Source organism: Salvelinus namaycush, chromosome 4, assembly GCF_016432855.1.
Source record: "Salvelinus namaycush isolate Seneca chromosome 4, SaNama_1.0, whole genome shotgun sequence".
Taxonomy (NCBI): domain Eukaryota; kingdom Metazoa; phylum Chordata; class Actinopteri; order Salmoniformes; family Salmonidae; genus Salvelinus; species Salvelinus namaycush.
Genome location: NC_052310.1, coordinates 59,558,371 through 59,573,586, shown reverse-complemented (window position 1 = coordinate 59,573,586; position 15,216 = coordinate 59,558,371). Strand labels below are relative to the sequence as shown.

The window sequence follows — 15,216 nt, the reverse complement described above, 5'->3', positions numbered from 1 at the left end:
TAATCATCCCCAGTTTACAATTGGCTCATTCCTCCTCTCCCCTGTAACTATTCCCCAGGTCGTTGCTGTAAATGAGAATGTGTTCTTAGTCAACTTACCTGGTTAAATAAAATGTTACTGGCCACAATTTTTTTAAATGATGAGTAATCCTAAGGATGGATTGTCTCAACATTACAGAGCAAAAGTTTGATGTGTTTTGGGGACGGGGAGGGTTTGTTAGAAGTTAATATGGATTTTTGTAGTACAGAATTACACAAACCATGATCCATCGCACACTCCAGCACAGTAGGTGGCGGCAGGCATGCACCTTAAACGTGTTTGCGGACGGCCATTATACCATAGAAGAAGAAACCAAATATTATTTTTTTAAGCGAATTGAACGCACCCCAATCGGTGGGGCGAAACAGAAACTGTCAGCTGAAGAATAGAGGATGCGTGTTGGTAAGTTTGTAGGCTGTACAATACAAGGCTTTCCATATTTGATCATACTGTACACTAACTTTTCTCGTAAACATAGGTCGCACGTTTATTGCAAGTGTTCGTTTGAAGTCACTTGTTTAATTGTCGTTCGTCCGTCACAATGTTTGCCAGTCTTGGGCGGCCAAATTCAATGTCGTAGAAAAAAACTTTACGTACACTAGGACACTTCAACTGGTGACTATCCGGGAGAAGAAAAAAATATGTAATAACACTGTTTGCGTAAATCTGACAGATGTATTGACGGGACAAACAATATTTGCTTACGTTTCGGTATGAATCGCCTTAATCAGAGCCTCTGATTAAATGTGTTTCTCCCGTCAACAAATCGATCAGATTTACGCCGCAACCGATTGCTCCTTTTTCTTTATTCTCCCGGATAATCTTCAATAGAAGTGTTCTGGGGTTAATTCATTTTGGGGGGATTTTAAAGTCCATCAGTCAAGCACCAGCTGATTCCCATTTTTGTTTCAACTTGGCAGTGCTGAAGCTTGGGTAGGTTATACTTTTTTCCAAAGTTCAAAGTTCTTTCGTGTTTGAAAGTGCAATTTTTTTTTAACTATGTGGATTTACATGTGGTTACCGTCGGGAAAGATGATATCGCGGCTACCAGTGTCCCAGTTAAAGTTTATATATTGGGAAGAGTGGATTTGGTCAGTTAAGAGTGGTGTTGTTTTTGTCGATGTGTGGTGACGTCATCAAGCAGCTGGTTCGGTTCTGAGAGCTGGGGAGTCTTGAGTAATTAGATGAAAGGTGACCTGCTTTTTTAAATTTAATCTTTATTTAACTAGGCAAGTCAGTTAAGAAAAAATGCTAATTTACAATGACGGCCTACCCCGACCAAACCTTAACCCGGACGGCGCTGGGCCAATTGTGCGCCGCCCTATGGGACTCCCAATCACGGCCGGTTGTGATAGAACCTGGAATCGAACCAGGGTTTGTAGTGACTAATTTAGCATTGATATGCAGTGCCTTAGACCGCTGGGCCACTCGGGGAAACGAAGGACGTTTAAGAATGCATTAATGGACATTGAACAGGGCCCAGTTTCCCGATAGCCATGGAGTTTAGTTTATGCCGGGCTTACATACATTTTCATGATCGGGGTGAATTCCTATGAACTTGGGCTAGGATCAGTACTCCGGGAATCTGGTAGTTTGAGCGGGTGAAGGACGCACCGAATATGGCTGTTCCGTTCTCCAGACACATGTCAGTAAATGTTGGTCGTGCGAAGAGGAAATTAACAGCACCATGCGGACTGCGGTGATAGAAGACAGATTGGTGGAACTGTGAAGAGAACCCAATGCCTTTTCAATGGGCGAGTTCGTTTTACATGGCCCGGTGCCCCGGTTTAGTGGATTTGTTGTTTTAGACCGTTTCAAGTGCAAAACGAACTGTACCAATATTACATCTGCTTCCCTACCATGACAAAAACCAATAAGATAATGCAATTATCGCATATTAAGTCTATATTCTGGGCCTCCGTCTCTTTAAAACAAATATTTCTGCACATAATGTGCACACTAATAAAGCAGCTCACTGTATGTGTGTCGGATTTTTTTCCCCTACGACAACCGAGAAACGCAGGGTATGATCAACTAGGGAATCATCGTAATATTTGAGCACCCACGTCCTGGGGTTGAGGATGGACGGAATGAAATATTTGGGAGCACGTCCGTAAATCGTGTAGTGTTTTAACGATACATATTTCCTACAACGGCTGAATATGACGGCTAACATACGTTTCCCTAAACACCACACAGAGAGAACGTTCGCTATGCATTAGTAACTTGGGCTATGATCAGTACGTCTGGACTCGTCGGCTGTTCCGTTCTCCAGAACCCTGTCTGATGCACAAGTGTTCAACTGCAACCCACAATTCCGGGGTTCCTGCATGAACACCCCATTGCCCCCCCCCCCCCCCCCCCCTCTAAGCACAAGATCTTCATGCTTGTGTAATAACACTTTTTTAAATTTTAAATCCATGTTTTGTTTCGAGTGACATACCTTTTGCATGTGTGTCGATCTTTGTTTTGGGCGCACTGTCTGACGCGCTGTCAACTACGTCTAAACGTGGCCGCGTCGCATAGAAACGACTAGTTCCTGCAAAGATGCTGGAAAATGCTAGATGCGGGGCAGCAAAGGGTGCGTTCGTAAATTTACTCTGGCCATCTACACCGTTTTCAGAGGACACTCGTCTGAGTGTGCCATAGCGAAGAATAACTGATGAATTTACGAACGCTCAACACCCGTTGAATATGGCCTGTGTCGGCAAAAACGCGCATTTAAATTGTTGCCAGCAGCACAGTGACAGTTACCAGCGCTCTGGATAACATGAAAACAGCCTAACCAGCTCTGCTAGTGTGTCTGGAAGTAGCTAGCCAACGTTAGCCAGTTAGCGTGGATGCTTGACTGCCGTTGTGAGGTCAGAACGCTCGTATAAACCCTACTCCCCGATTTGAGCGTCCCCAGAGCGCACCTCTGGCATTCCAGATTGAATTTACGAACACACCCTACAATGGCTAGGAACCTCCTCGTGACGTACAAAACATGATTTTAATAAAAAATATGTATTTTCTGTTTTTTTGTAGAATCCCCTGCAACTGGACACGGACATTTATAAGGCACCCTTTCCCTGAATCGATAACGAAGACGTTGTCGCAAGAGCAGGTTAGTTGAAAAATCAATTTCAACGTTTTGTATAAGCTAACGTTAACCTGTAATGGAAACATGGTTATTACATATCTGGCGTACAAGCATATAACCTACATAACTTGTCAGTCATATATACCGGAACAAGGTTGGTTTGATTTGTTGATTCTTAGTAGCCTACTCTTCTATTGACTAGGCTTATAAATTAAGGATTTAGGACAATATTTAGTGTACATTTTGATAAATGTCAACAGCCAATTTTTTTTGCTAAGTCAGTTTGTAAGAGGAGTCCTGTGCAAGTTGCATCTTTTAATCTTTGACCTTTGGCACACACAACCAAACCAGTCATTTTAAGGAGGTTAGTCAGATGTAATGATTTTTATATCTCCTTATTTAAACTTCCAAAGCTCAGATATAGTATGATTATTCAGAAATAAAAATCATGTTTTTGGTCTAGGTTGGGTTTATATTTCTGTATGTGTGTTCTCTAGTGTCTCAGGTATGGATTGGATAGCTGTGTTCACATCCTTGGAGGCGGTGTGTGAGGAAAACATCACTGCTCTGTCTGGGCCTCCTGACTTGCCATATGGCGACATGTCCAGGCGCTTGGTGACATGCATGAGAAGGATTCAGGACCATGGTCGTGCCCTGGAACCTGTGGTTTCTGGCATCACTGCAGTCTACCACCACTATGACTTTGACTCCGATACCCCTGGGAATGGGTATCGCACACTGGTCAAGGTAGGGTAGAATTATCACTCTGTGATTGCCTCTCATTCTCTTGCCACAGAGGGAAAATAGGACGGAGCAGGGCCGGCCCTGGACCTTCTGCCAACGTAGGCGAGACCATAATCTGCCGCCCCTATGCTACAAATTTTAGCACATCTGGTTATTAGGCTATATAATCAGTTCAATGTCAATAACATAGCCTAATATTTTCAATCTCATTACATTGATAAAATCACCAATACCCTGGATGTTCTGCCGCCCTAGGCCAGACAAAAATGATTATATCTTAGACATCCTATAGAATCTAAGCATGGCACTTTCAAAAGTTACCTTTCCACCCAGAAATAGGCTCTACTGACGCAGAAAACTGTAAGCTTCAACTGCTGGCTACTAGTCCGTTGTATAACCCAACAACATAAGTGCTTCCCTAAAAGCTGCCTGGGTTTAAACAAACATCTTGTCTTTTCAGAAAGAGAAAAGACAGAATAGCAAAGTCAATTTTTTTGATCTCCTCGAATATTATAGGCTGCAGTTTAGCTTCAGATTGTCATGGAGAGGAATCAATACATCCCCATATGGATCAGAGTCACTTCTTTCACAGGCATTTCAGAGCTTGTTTCCACCATAAGGCATTACAGAGTTAAGCATTGTTATAGAACGCTTGATATAATCTGGATACATTTTATGTATTTATTTCAAAATGTAAAGCAAACAATAGATACCCTTAGTTAAAGAAAATGGCAAAAAGGATATGTGATACCCTCACTCAATTCGAGCCCTGGTTTTAGTTAAACACACCAAGCCCTTCCCATACACGGAGGTATTTAATCAGTGCATGCGACAGTATTGTAGTATTTGGCTATACCAACATCTATGGATAGGATAATTGTGTCTGTCAAACAGGTAGGCTTACCACTTATTTTTTGGAAGATTAAGAAATAATCTCCAATTATACATGTTTAGGCCCATAGAAAATGTTGGTGCGCGCGTGCACATATAGAAGGTCCCTTACCAGGCAGAAGGGAATGTTACTTTAACCCCTGCATCGAAGAGTTACAATGTTGCTATCACTATGCAACCTACTACATATAGGAGGAAAATAAGTTACATTTTTAAATTATTAATATTTATTTTAATTTTATTCTACCTCGTTTTCTCCCCAATTTTGTGGTGTCCAATTGGTAGTTACAGTCTTGTCTCATCGCTGCAACTCCCGTACGGACTCGGGAGAGGCGAAGGTCAAGAGCCGTGCGTCCTCCGAAACAACCCAACCAAGCCGCACTGCTTCTTGACACAATGCCCACTTAACCCGGAAGCCAGCCGCACCAATGTGTCGGAGGAAACACTGTACACCTGGCGACCGTGTTAGCGTGCACTGCGCCCGCCACAGGAGTCGCTAGTGTGCGATGGGACAAGGACATCCCTGCCGGCCAAACCCTCACCTAACCCAAACGAAGCTGGGTCAATTGTGCGCCGCCCCATGGGTCTCCCGGTCACGGCCGGCTGCGACAGAGCCTGGACTCGAACCCAGAATCTCTAGTGGCACAGCTAGCACTGTGATGCAGTGCTACTCGGGAGACCGGAAAACGAGTTTCTTATTAATAATATCCCACCTGTTATCACACATGGCACGACCCCATAATTGTTACAATTACAATTAAAATAAAATGTATATAACATATTTAACATATTTTTATATTCCTGTAGAACTGTAAAACAGAGTAAGATCATTTGAGCTTTGGAAACAAGTGCTTTCATAAATGCATGACAGGCCTCGTTTCACTGGAGCAGTGTAAAATAAGCTTTATGTCAATGACCTAGCCTTAATGAATTTTGTTTATTTACATATCGAATTTATTTCATTACCACCTAGTGGTCTCTTTCCTCTGCTGTGGTGCTGCATTGCAGTCAGCGATGTTTTCTCTTGGTAGCTGTCCATGGTTCTGAAATCAAATCGTCTGAGTTTGATTGGACCCCAGCCTGATCTCCAGCTCCTTCCACCTCTAGAAACTATCTAAGTGGTCATGCGACTTCTCGTGCGAGCTGAGGAGGTGGCACAGATTCTTCCAGTCCCTGATTCCATCCCTGACCAGCACAGATTTGCACTCGTGTGAAAAAAACAGAGAAGGCTGCATCGTTTTTGTTAGAATAGACAAGCCTTGGTCTCTCCACTCTCTCCCCGTTCTCCATCCTCCTATTGTAGTGGGCCACCGAAAACTTTCGTTGCCCCTCATTTCTTGGGAAATTCCCCTCCTTATCCTGATGTGGCCCAGCCTGCACTAGCATCCTGTAAAGATCCATTTATATATTTTGGCCACTCACCGGGATCTTTTGTTTTTTTTTGTCTGGGAGTCGGATTTAGCAGCAGCACCACCACTGTCATCCGGGACGGGGAGCGACGAGTCTGGGTCAAAAATAGTAGGATCTTCGCCGGCATTGTTTGGAGGTGTGGCTAGGCCTGGTGCGACCACCTGTACTTGTCCAGCCAGAGAGCTGCCATCATCGGTGGAAGTGCATGGCTTGGACGCATCCGGTTTGCCCTCTTCGCTGCTAGAATCAGCGAACGGGGGCTTGTCGTTCTCGGCGAATAAATGGCCTGTCCTCGTAGGCTTGTCATTCTCCCCAACGGCTGATGGACATTGCTGCACGCTGATAAATTTCACCAGCAAATTTCTTTGGTTTAGAGATTGTGCCTCTTTTCTCCGTTTTCTTTTTTTTAAATATTCGCTTCCTGATTAGATTTTGTTTCTTAGACATGGTAGAAAATTGTTTTAAATCTCTATAGATGACTTTTAGCTAAAATAATATCCACTAGTAGTAGCTAGCCAAAGTTAACAGGCTAGGTTAGGCTACTGCCTTAATCACTAATTGTCTTCGTCACACACAAACATAAAAATGAAAATAATAACTGGCAGATTCAATGTTTCACAATTGGATAATCACAAACATCACCATAGCTACCAAGGATAGTGGGAGTGAACTTCGGGAAAAGTGGGAATGGGGTACCGCGGGCAGTGTAGCAGCCGATCAGGGGCGCCCAGAGGGCGGCAGCCAATTGTCAAAATGCCGCCCCAAATTCAAGTGCCGCCATAGGCGTTGGCCGAATCTTGCATAATGGGAGGGCCGGCCCTGGGAGGGATGGAGCTCCTTCGATTATTAAAACATGTATATTTTACATCTTTGTATTCATATTTCGGAGCCAACAAAATATAATCTAATTTCACAGGTGTTGCAGTCTTGCCTTCTGCACATCATCCACAACGGCCGCTACATTGCCGCTAACTGCCACAGGGCCTTCTTCAGGGCCGACCACAACGCCTCAGAGATGGAAGCCTATGGCAGTGTCCTGTGTCAGCTACGGGCCCTCCTCTACATTGCCCAGGGAATGCTCCACGACAACAGTCCCGGGCAGCTGTACGGAGAGCAGGACGGAGAGCTGAGCAGGAGGTTGGTGAGGGAGTATGCTTCCATGCACAAGGCCTGCTTCTACGGCCGCTGCCTGGGCTTTCAGGTCAGTCACCACCAGGGGGAGATGCTATAGAGCAGTGGGTCTCAACCGGGGGTACTAGAGATATATCCTCTCTGTAAATTGTATATCCTCACTGTAAATCAGCTTTTCTCCAGAGTTTTATGTTCACTATGTTTATATTGTATATCCTGTATGTTGACTTACTGTCTGTATTCTGTCTGTACATTGTTTATTGCTGGCAGCAACTATTCACTAAGTCAAATTCCGGGTATGTGTGAATGAATAGATTCTGAAATATTTTTTCCCCCTCTGCTTCCCCAGTTCTCATCTTCCCTTCGTCCGATCCTGCAGTCATTAATCATAAGCATGGTCTCGTTTGGAGAGAGCTACGAAAAACAGCATTCCGGGTTAGGTCAGTCTCTGAATTTTTTGGGCTGTATCAAGTTGTAAAACTATACATGTTAGGTGTCATAACAACTGACTGATTATCTACCTTGTTGGGCCTATTGCAAGATTTTGGTAATCCTTTGGCATTTTACAAAGTTAGTGCATAGTGTGCAGTGCTATACTGACTTCCCATTTGCTCTCCTCCATATCCCTCAGGCATGGCAGCATTCTCCCTCCTTACCTCTGGGAAGTATGTCATCGATCCAGAGCTGAGAGGAGAAGAATATGAGCGGATCACCCAGAACTTGGACATGAAGTTCTGGAAGTCCTTCTGGAACCTCACCGAATCAGAGCTTGTATCGGTGAGGGGAGGAGGCTCTTAACTAATTAGACTTTTCTTACTAGCACTGACTTTGCTGATAGCGGCTTTACTGAGGAAAAGTTTAAACTATGACTGTGGTTGTCTTACCTAGATACAGGTAGTCCATTCATCTTAAGGTAAGTCGCTCTTGGTAAGAGCATCTGTAGAATATTTTTACATTTAGCAGATCTTTACTTTATTGTCCCCATGGAGAAATTTTGTTGCAGTGTCATGTACATGTTTAAAGTGGCGTTTAAATACAGAACAAATTGACAATACAACTTTCATAACAGTTACATACCAATAAAAAGAGACTAGCCTGCTGGTCTTACTGGGTCGATAGGAACATTAGCCTGCTGGCCTTACTGGGTCGATAGGAACATTAGCCTGCTGGCCTCACTGGGTCGATAGGAACATTAGCCTGCTGGCCTTACTGGGTCGATAGGAACATTAGCCTGCTGGCCTCACTGGGTCGATAGGAACATTAGCCTGCTGGCCTCACTGGGTCGATAGGAACATTAGCCTGCTGGCCTCACTGGGTCGATAGGAACATTAGCCTGCTGGCCTCACTGGGTCGATAGGAACATTAGCCTGCTGGCCTCACTGGGTCGATAGGAACATTAGCCTGCTGGCCTCACTGGGTCGATAGGAACATTAGCCTGCTGGCCTCACTGGGTCGATAGGAACATTAGCCTGCTGGCCTCACTGGGTCGATAGGAACATTAGCCTGCTGGCCTCACTGGGTCGATAGGAACATTAGCCTGCTGGCCTCACTGGGTCGATAGGAACATTAGCCTGCTGGCCTCACTGGGTCGATAGGAACATTAGCCTGCTGGCCTCACTGGGTCGATAGGAACATTAACCCAAGCTATTTAGGAGGGATATCACACCTGGCACAAGTTATTGTCTAGTTCTGTTTTTCCTGCCGAAGGGTGCCCTATACCTGCGGACAGAGGGGAGTAGTTCAAAGTCCGGGTATAGGGGGTGGCTTGGGTCTAAAATGACCTTGCTTGCTGTGGTGATAATCCTTCTCAGGATATTTCTCTGGCTGACAGTGGCATTGCCAAACCAACAAACAAAACAAAAAGTTAAAATACTCTCAATGAAAGATTTGTAAAACAGAGTCAGTGTAGTACAATTAACATTAAAAGATCACAGCTTTTTGAGAAAATACAGTCTCTGTTGACTCTTTTTGTAGATCAGGTCTGTACATTTACTCCACTGAAGCTTATTATCCAAGAGGACACCCAGATATTTGTATTCCTCTACAATCTCTGTTCTGACCTCTGATAGATGTTGCAGAGGTAGGTGTTGTATGCTTCCTGAAGTCTTTGCACATCTCGTTGGTCTTATTGGTATTGAGGACCAAGTGTGATTCATCACACCACTCTACGGAGGGGGAGCAGTGTTTCTCCTACTTACTCAGTCTCTCCTTGCTCACTCCATCTTCCTGTTTGTTTCCTTCTATGACTGTTTGCAATGTCCTCCATCTTTTTTGTCCATCCATTCCACAGGGCTTTGCCAGTTTAACCTCTACCCTAGTGCAGGTGAACCTCACCCTGACCATACCCCCTGAACCGCTACTCCTCCCCCTGGTCTCAGACCCCCGTCTCTCTACCCCTGTGTCCCCGCCAGTGGCCCACTGGGGCCCTGGACCTGTCAACATGCGCCTCATCTCCTATGAGCTTCGAGAAGGACAGGTGAAAACTCAGCTCTTACCTTGTGCTTATTACCTTGTGCTTATTATCTGATTTCATCACAGGTCTACACTGTTTTATCAATCATATTACTGTAAAAAGGGTTCAGTTATGATGCATACATCTTACCCTCTCTCTTTCTTCAGGACAGTAAAGAGCTGCTAGCCTTTGCTCGTACAGAAGCTCCACCCATTTCCCTGTCTTTAGTACCGTTTGGTGCCCAGAAGCGTCCTCCCTCCCCCTGGCTGTTGATCCACTTCCATGGAGGAGGCTTCGTGTCCCAGACCTCCAAATCCCATGAGGTACATAGGCCTGGGATAGTGGTAGTGGTGTGTCGCCTGAAATGACTTATGCTAAACCCAAACCCTAGTTTCACAGTAATTAAGTGGAGCTTGGGGCTCAGCACATACCATGAATACTTTCATATTGTTTAACCTTGCTGTTTAATTTTCCTGTCACATCTCCATCTCCCAGAACTATCTGAAGAGCTGGTCCAAGGATCTGAATGTCCCCATCCTGTCTGTGGATTACTCCTTGGCTCCTGAGGCCCCCTTTCCCAGAGCCCTGGAGGAGTGCTTCTACGCCTACTGTTGGGCCCTCAAGAACTGCCATCTTTTGGGTCAGTGTCATTGTGTTAGAGCCAAAGGAAATGGTTTCAACAGAGGACCCTCGGGTCAATCATATTGGTACATATTTTATTGCAGTATTGCAACAAAATGTCTGTCAGACCCGCTGGTACTGATTGGTCTGTTCCTCTGCCCTAGGCTCCACTGCTGAGCGTGTGTGTCTGGCTGGGGACAGTGCTGGGGGGAACCTTTGCATCACTGTGTCCATGAGGGCCATTGCCTGCGGTGTGCGCATCCCTGATGGTATTATGGCTGCATATCCTGCTACCCTGCTCACCATTGAAGCCTCGCCCTCCCGCCTTCTCACCAGCTTTGACCTACTGCTGCCCTTAGGGGTGCTCTCCAAGTGTATCAACGCCTACACAGGTAAGGAAGTGAAAGGCATGAGAGGGTATTAGTCAAAGGTTATGTAAAAGGTGGTTAAAGTCACACTCCAGTCTTATTTTACTTTTTAAAATACATTTGTCATTTAGCAGAGTTAAATAGCTAGGTGGGACAACCACGTATCACAGGCATAAAAAGTACATTTTTCCTCAAAGTAGCTATCAGTACGTTACTGTATTTATGTGTGGTATTGTTTTTCAATAGGAAAAGTTCAATTACTTTATTTCTCCTTTTTTCCAAATGACTTTGTCTTTTGCTTTTTCACCCCCTCCAGGTGTAGACTCTGAGACGGTTCAGCCTACAGAGGGGATCAGCACGTTGAGCGCTCTAGGTAGAGACACAGCCTCGCTGATCAGTGACCTCTCACATGGGGCGTCCAAATGGATCCAGTCCTTCATTCCCGCCGAGGTCCTAGGGTCATGGTCATCATCACACCGGAGGTCCTTGGACAACGAGGCCCACCAGAGATCAGTGTTGCCATCTTCATCCGACTCCTCCTCAGGCCCCAGGGACTACCCAGAAGGCTTTGAGCCCCTGCGCTCCGAGCGCCTGTCTGTAATCCAGACGCCTAGCTGTCCCACCGTCAAGAACCCGTTTGTGTCACCCCTGCTAGCCTCTGACGACCTACTGCGTGGACTACCACCTGTACACTTAGTGGTGAGAGAGGAGGGATGGGGAGGTGGAGAGTCAATGCATTTAAGACAGGGTTTTCCAAACTCAGTCCTCGAGACACAAGGGGTGCACGTTTTGGCTTTTGCCCTAGCACTACACAGCCGATTCAAATAATCAACTAATCATCAAGTTTAGATCATTTGAATCAGCTGTGAAGTGTTAGGGCAAAAAACAAAACGTGCACCCCTTGTGGTCCCAAGGACCGAGTTAGGGAAATGCTGATTTAGGAAGACGGGTTTGTAGGTTGAGAGGGATGGAAAAGATAAAGAAAGAAAAAACAAGACACATTTTACTGCAGCAGGCCTATTTTGTCCTTGTTCACTGGTCTCTCTAACTCACTCCACAATTGATGGTCTTTCCACTTTAATCTCTGAGTTCTCTGTAGTTTTTACTCCTCTGTCTGTCCCCACAGGCCTCTGCACTGGATGCCTTGTTGGATGACTCTGTGATGTTCGCCAGGAAACTGCAGAATATGGGCCAACCAGTGACCCTGAGGGTGGTGGAGGACCTCCCACATGGCTTCCTTAGCCTATCGGGATTCGCAGAGGAGATAAAGGTGGCCTCCGACATCTGCGTAGAGCGAATCAGAGAGGTCTTCCAGCAGAAAACTCTGCCTTCCTGTATTCGCAAGTGACCAATGTTTGAAAGGAAAAATAATGGGGCTGACCAGCTGCCTAATAAAACCAAGGGGAAAACTAGTTGTTATCCTCACAAAACTGGAAAGTGAAAGATAACACCCTTTATTGCACTAACACTTGCACTTTTCTTACTAGCACTGACTCATAGCTGCTTTATTGAGGAAAACATTTTCTAATTATGAGTGATATTTGAAGTTACTGGTTAAAGAGCATCTGCTGAGGGAGATGTCAATGTACACAGTTTAGTGTTTTTTAGTCCAGGAAAGGGTCATGTCATTTGTAATCAATTAAATGTCATATTGCTTAAGGTTTGAACAATACTGAACAAAAATACAATTTCACAGATTTTTATTGAGTAAAAAAAAAAAAATTAAACACTGAGTGTCAGAGGGCGAGAGAGACGTTGAGTCTCCTGGGAGACTGTGGCTTTAGCGAGGGGCTTTGTGTGGGCTTAACAATCGTGTCTGTCTCTCCCTGTGGCAGAAAAGACGACACGCTAGACACCTTCACCTCAGAATCATGGGGTAAACCTTCCCATCCCTGTGAGCCTCAGACAACAATAACACAATGCTGGGATGTCCTGTATACCCAACTGCACACACATGCACTGGTGGCAGTGCTGGAATAAACCTACGACCTTACACATACAAACACACACACACAGAGAGAGAGAGCCCTTAGACAACAATAACAAGGCCCTTGGACGCCCACTGAGCTCAGAGGGAGGAGAATGCCCTCTACTTTAACATGCTGGCGCCAATTATACTGAACAATAATATAAACGCAACAATTTCAAAGATTTGACTGAGTTACAGTTCATATGAGGAAATCAGTCTATTGAAATATATTCAATAGGCCCTAATCTATGGAGTTCACATGACCGGGAATACAGATAATGCATCTGTTGTAGAGGTCAACAAATTATGATTTTTCAACGCCGACACCGATTTTATTGGAGGACCAAAAAAAGCTGATACCGATTAATCGGCCAATCTTTATACATATATTTGTAATAATTACAACAATACTGAATGAACACTTATTATAACTTAATATAATGCATAAAATCAATTTAGTGTCAAATAAATAATGAAACATGTTCAATTTGGTTTAAATAATGCAAAAACACAGTGTTGGAGAAGAAAGTGCAATATGTGCCATGTAAAAAGAGCTAACGTTTAAATTCCTTGCTCAGAACATGAGAACATATGAAAGCTGGTGGTTCCTTTTAACATGAGTCTTCAATATTCCCAGTTAAGAAGATTTAGGTTGTAGTTATTATAGGAATTATGACACGTTGTCTATTTCTCTCTATACCATTTGTATTTCATATACCTTTGACTATTATATGTTCTAATAGGCACTATAGTATTGCCAGCCTAATCTCGGGAGTTGATAGGCTTGTAGTCATAAACAGCGCTGTGCTTCGAACATTGCTAAGAGCTGCTGGCAAACGCAGGAAAGTGCTGTTTGAATGAATGCTTACGAGCCTGCTGCTGCCTACCACCGCTCAGTCAGACTGCTCTATCAAATATCAAATCATGGACTTAATTATAATATACACAGAAATACGAGCCTTTGGTTATTAATATGGTCAAATCCGGAAACTATAATTTCGAAAACAAAATGTTTATTCTTTCAGTGAAATACGGAACCGTTCTGTATTTTATCGAACGGGTGGTAACCCTAACACTAAATATTGCTGTTACATTGCACAACCTTCAATGTTATGTCATAATTATGTAAAATTCTGGCAAATAAATTACGGTCTTTGTTAGGAAGAAATGGTCTTCACACAGTTCGCAACGAGCCAGGCGGCACAAACTGTTGCATATACCCTGACTCTGCTTGCACAGAACTCAAGAGAAGTGACGCAATTTCCCTAGTTAATATTGCCTGCTAACATGCATCTATTTTAACTAAATATGCAGGTTAAAAAATATATACTTCTGTGTATTGATTTTAAGAAAGGCATTGATGTTCATGGTTAGGTGCATTTGTGCAACGATTGTGCTTTTTTTGCAAATGTGCCTTTGTTAAATCATCCCCCGTTTGGCTAAATTGAAGTAGGCTGTGATTCGATGGTAAATTAACAGGCACCGCTTTGATTATCTGCAACCCAGGACAAGCTAGTTAGCCTAGTAATATCATCAACCATGTGAAGTTATGTGAGAATTGATTGTTTTTTATAATTTAAGTTTAATGCTAGCTAGCAACTAACCTTGGCTCCTTGCAGCCACAAGGTTATTTTGGTGCTCCACTTGCGTAACAGGTGGTCAGCCTGCCACGCAGTCTCCTCGTGGATTGCAATGTAATCGGCCATAATCGTCATCAAAAAAGGCAGATTACCGATTGTTATGAAAACTTGAAATCGACCATAATTAATCAGCCATGCCGATTAATTGGTCGCTAATCTGTTGGTCACAGATACCTAAAAAAAAAATGGGCCTCATGATCTCTTTACGGTATTTTTGTGCATTCAAATTGCCATCCATAAAATGCAATTGTGCTTGTTGTCTGTACCTTATGCCTGCCCATACCATAACCCAATTGCCGCCATGGGGCACTCTGTTGTGAGGCCGGTTGGACGTACTGCCAAATTTTCTAAAATGATGGAGGTGGCTTATGGTAGAGAAATGAACATTCATTTCTGGCAACAACTCGTGGGCATTCCTGCAGTCAACATGCCAATTGTACGCTCCCTCAACTTTAGACATCTGTGGCATTGTGTTGTGAGAGAACTGCGCATTTTAGTGGCCCTTTTTATTGTCCCCAGCACAAGGTGCACCTGTGTAATGATCATGCTGTTTAATTCGATTCTGATATGCCACACATGTCAGGTGGATGGATTATCTTGGCAAAGGAGAAATGCTCACTAACAGGAATGTAAACAAATTTGTGCACAAAATTAGAGAATTAAGCTTTTTGTGGGTATGGAAACTTTCTGGGATCTTTTATTTCAGCTCATGAAACATGGGACCAACACTTTACATCTTGTGTTTATATTTTGTTCAGTGTAGTTGCTTATATCTTGTGTGCCCGATGATGTCCCTCATCCCTGATTCTGTACTGGGCTTGCAATATCAAGTGCGCCAAGTGTGATCTCAATAAAATGATTCATCGTCT

General features: G+C 44.0%; 1 protein-coding gene across 3 annotated transcripts; it reads left to right on the top strand.

Moving 5' to 3' along the window:
• Positions 1 to 342: 342 nt before the first annotated feature.
• On the top strand, positions 343 to 13,190 carry LOC120046687 (hormone-sensitive lipase-like). Of its 3 annotated transcripts, none has more exons than XM_038992102.1 (12): positions 343 to 441; positions 3,067 to 3,145; positions 3,619 to 3,868; positions 7,083 to 7,367; positions 7,647 to 7,737; positions 7,929 to 8,074; positions 9,588 to 9,773; positions 9,917 to 10,072; positions 10,245 to 10,389; positions 10,535 to 10,762; positions 11,055 to 11,437; positions 11,865 to 13,190. In XM_038992102.1, the coding sequence occupies exons 3-12, from the start codon at positions 3,629 to 3,631 to the stop codon at positions 12,084 to 12,086; spliced, it is 2,082 nt and encodes a 693-aa protein (XP_038848030.1). In that variant the 5' UTR covers positions 343 to 441; positions 3,067 to 3,145; positions 3,619 to 3,628; the 3' UTR covers positions 12,087 to 13,190. The 3 variants fall into 3 exon arrangements, with proteins under 3 accessions (XP_038848030.1, XP_038848031.1, XP_038848032.1); XM_038992103.1 differs by lacking the exon at positions 343 to 441 and adding an exon at positions 505 to 972; XM_038992104.1 differs by lacking the exon at positions 343 to 441 and adding an exon at positions 2,880 to 2,900.
• The last annotated feature ends 2,026 nt before the right edge of the window (positions 13,191 to 15,216 follow it).

What these genes read in the sequence shown, in the direction of transcription:
- LOC120046687 (XM_038992102.1), top strand. Translation starts at nt 3,629, where the DNA reads ATGGATTGGATAGCTGTGTTCACATCCTTGGAGGCGGTGTGTGAGGAA. An exon ending in AAAACAGCATTCCGGGTTAG is followed by an intron (nt 7,738 to 7,928) that starts GTCAGTCTCTGA and finishes CATATCCCTCAG; the next exon opens with GCATGGCAGCATTCTCCCTC. An exon ending in ATGAGCTTCGAGAAGGACAG is followed by an intron (nt 9,774 to 9,916) that starts GTGAAAACTCAG and finishes CTCTTTCTTCAG; the next exon opens with GACAGTAAAGAGCTGCTAGC.